General features: G+C 75.5%; 1 protein-coding gene across 1 annotated transcript in view; it reads right to left on the reverse strand.

Moving 5' to 3' along the window:
* The window catches only part of NLRP6 (NLR family, pyrin domain containing 6), a 6,431-nt gene extending 6,164 nt beyond the window's left edge, over positions 1-267 (reverse strand). The window contains exon 1 of the mRNA XM_012734357.1: positions 233-267. Within this exon, the coding sequence (XP_012589811.1) occupies positions 233-267 (35 nt within the window). The remainder of the gene's footprint in view (positions 1-232) is intronic.
* Positions 268-624: the final 357 nt, after the last annotated feature.

Here is a 624-nt window from a genome sequence, read left to right on the forward strand (position 1 = left end):
GGCACCCCGGCCGGGCGGGCGCCGCTCCCGCTGCACACCCTCCTCCCCGCCTGGCCCTCTTCACTCGGTGGGCAGGCCAGACCCCTGAGATGAGGGCCCCGTCCCCCCCAGAGCCGGCACCGGGCTCACCACCCAGCAGACTGAGCACAGAATCCCCAGGGCGCCCCGGAGGCGACCCAGGGTGCGGGCCGGGGCCGGAGGGTGCGGCTAGGAGCCCCGGGCCAGCACTCACCTGCCCTGGCAGCGGGGCTCCTGCGCCCCGTCCATGAGGTCCTACCGGCCGGCTCTCGGGCAGGGGCAGCGAGGCGGCTCTGGCCAGGCGCGGGGTGCGGCCTCAGGCACTCCGCCCGGGGCGGCTGCCGCGGGCCAGCAGTCTCCCAGCCGCCCCGGCAGCTGCGCCGCCAGACTGAGGAGTGACCTTTGGCTGCTGCGGGTCCTTTAGGCGGGCTCTGAGTGCAGGGTGCGGCCGAGCGGCGGGCGCGGCCGGCGGAGTTGGCTCGGCCCCGTCAGCCTCTCCCAGGCCAGGCAGGGCTGAGTGGGGGAGCGCCTGGGGGCCCTCGCCCGCACATAGTGGGGTGCTTCCCGGACTTTCTATGGACTCAGCAAACCTTGCCTGCTCCAGGG

The sequence above is a fragment of the Condylura cristata genome, unplaced genomic scaffold, assembly GCF_000260355.1.
Source record: "Condylura cristata isolate star-nosed mole 26May11 unplaced genomic scaffold, ConCri1.0 scaffold00054, whole genome shotgun sequence".
NCBI classification, from domain to species: Eukaryota; Metazoa; Chordata; class Mammalia; order Eulipotyphla; family Talpidae; genus Condylura; species Condylura cristata.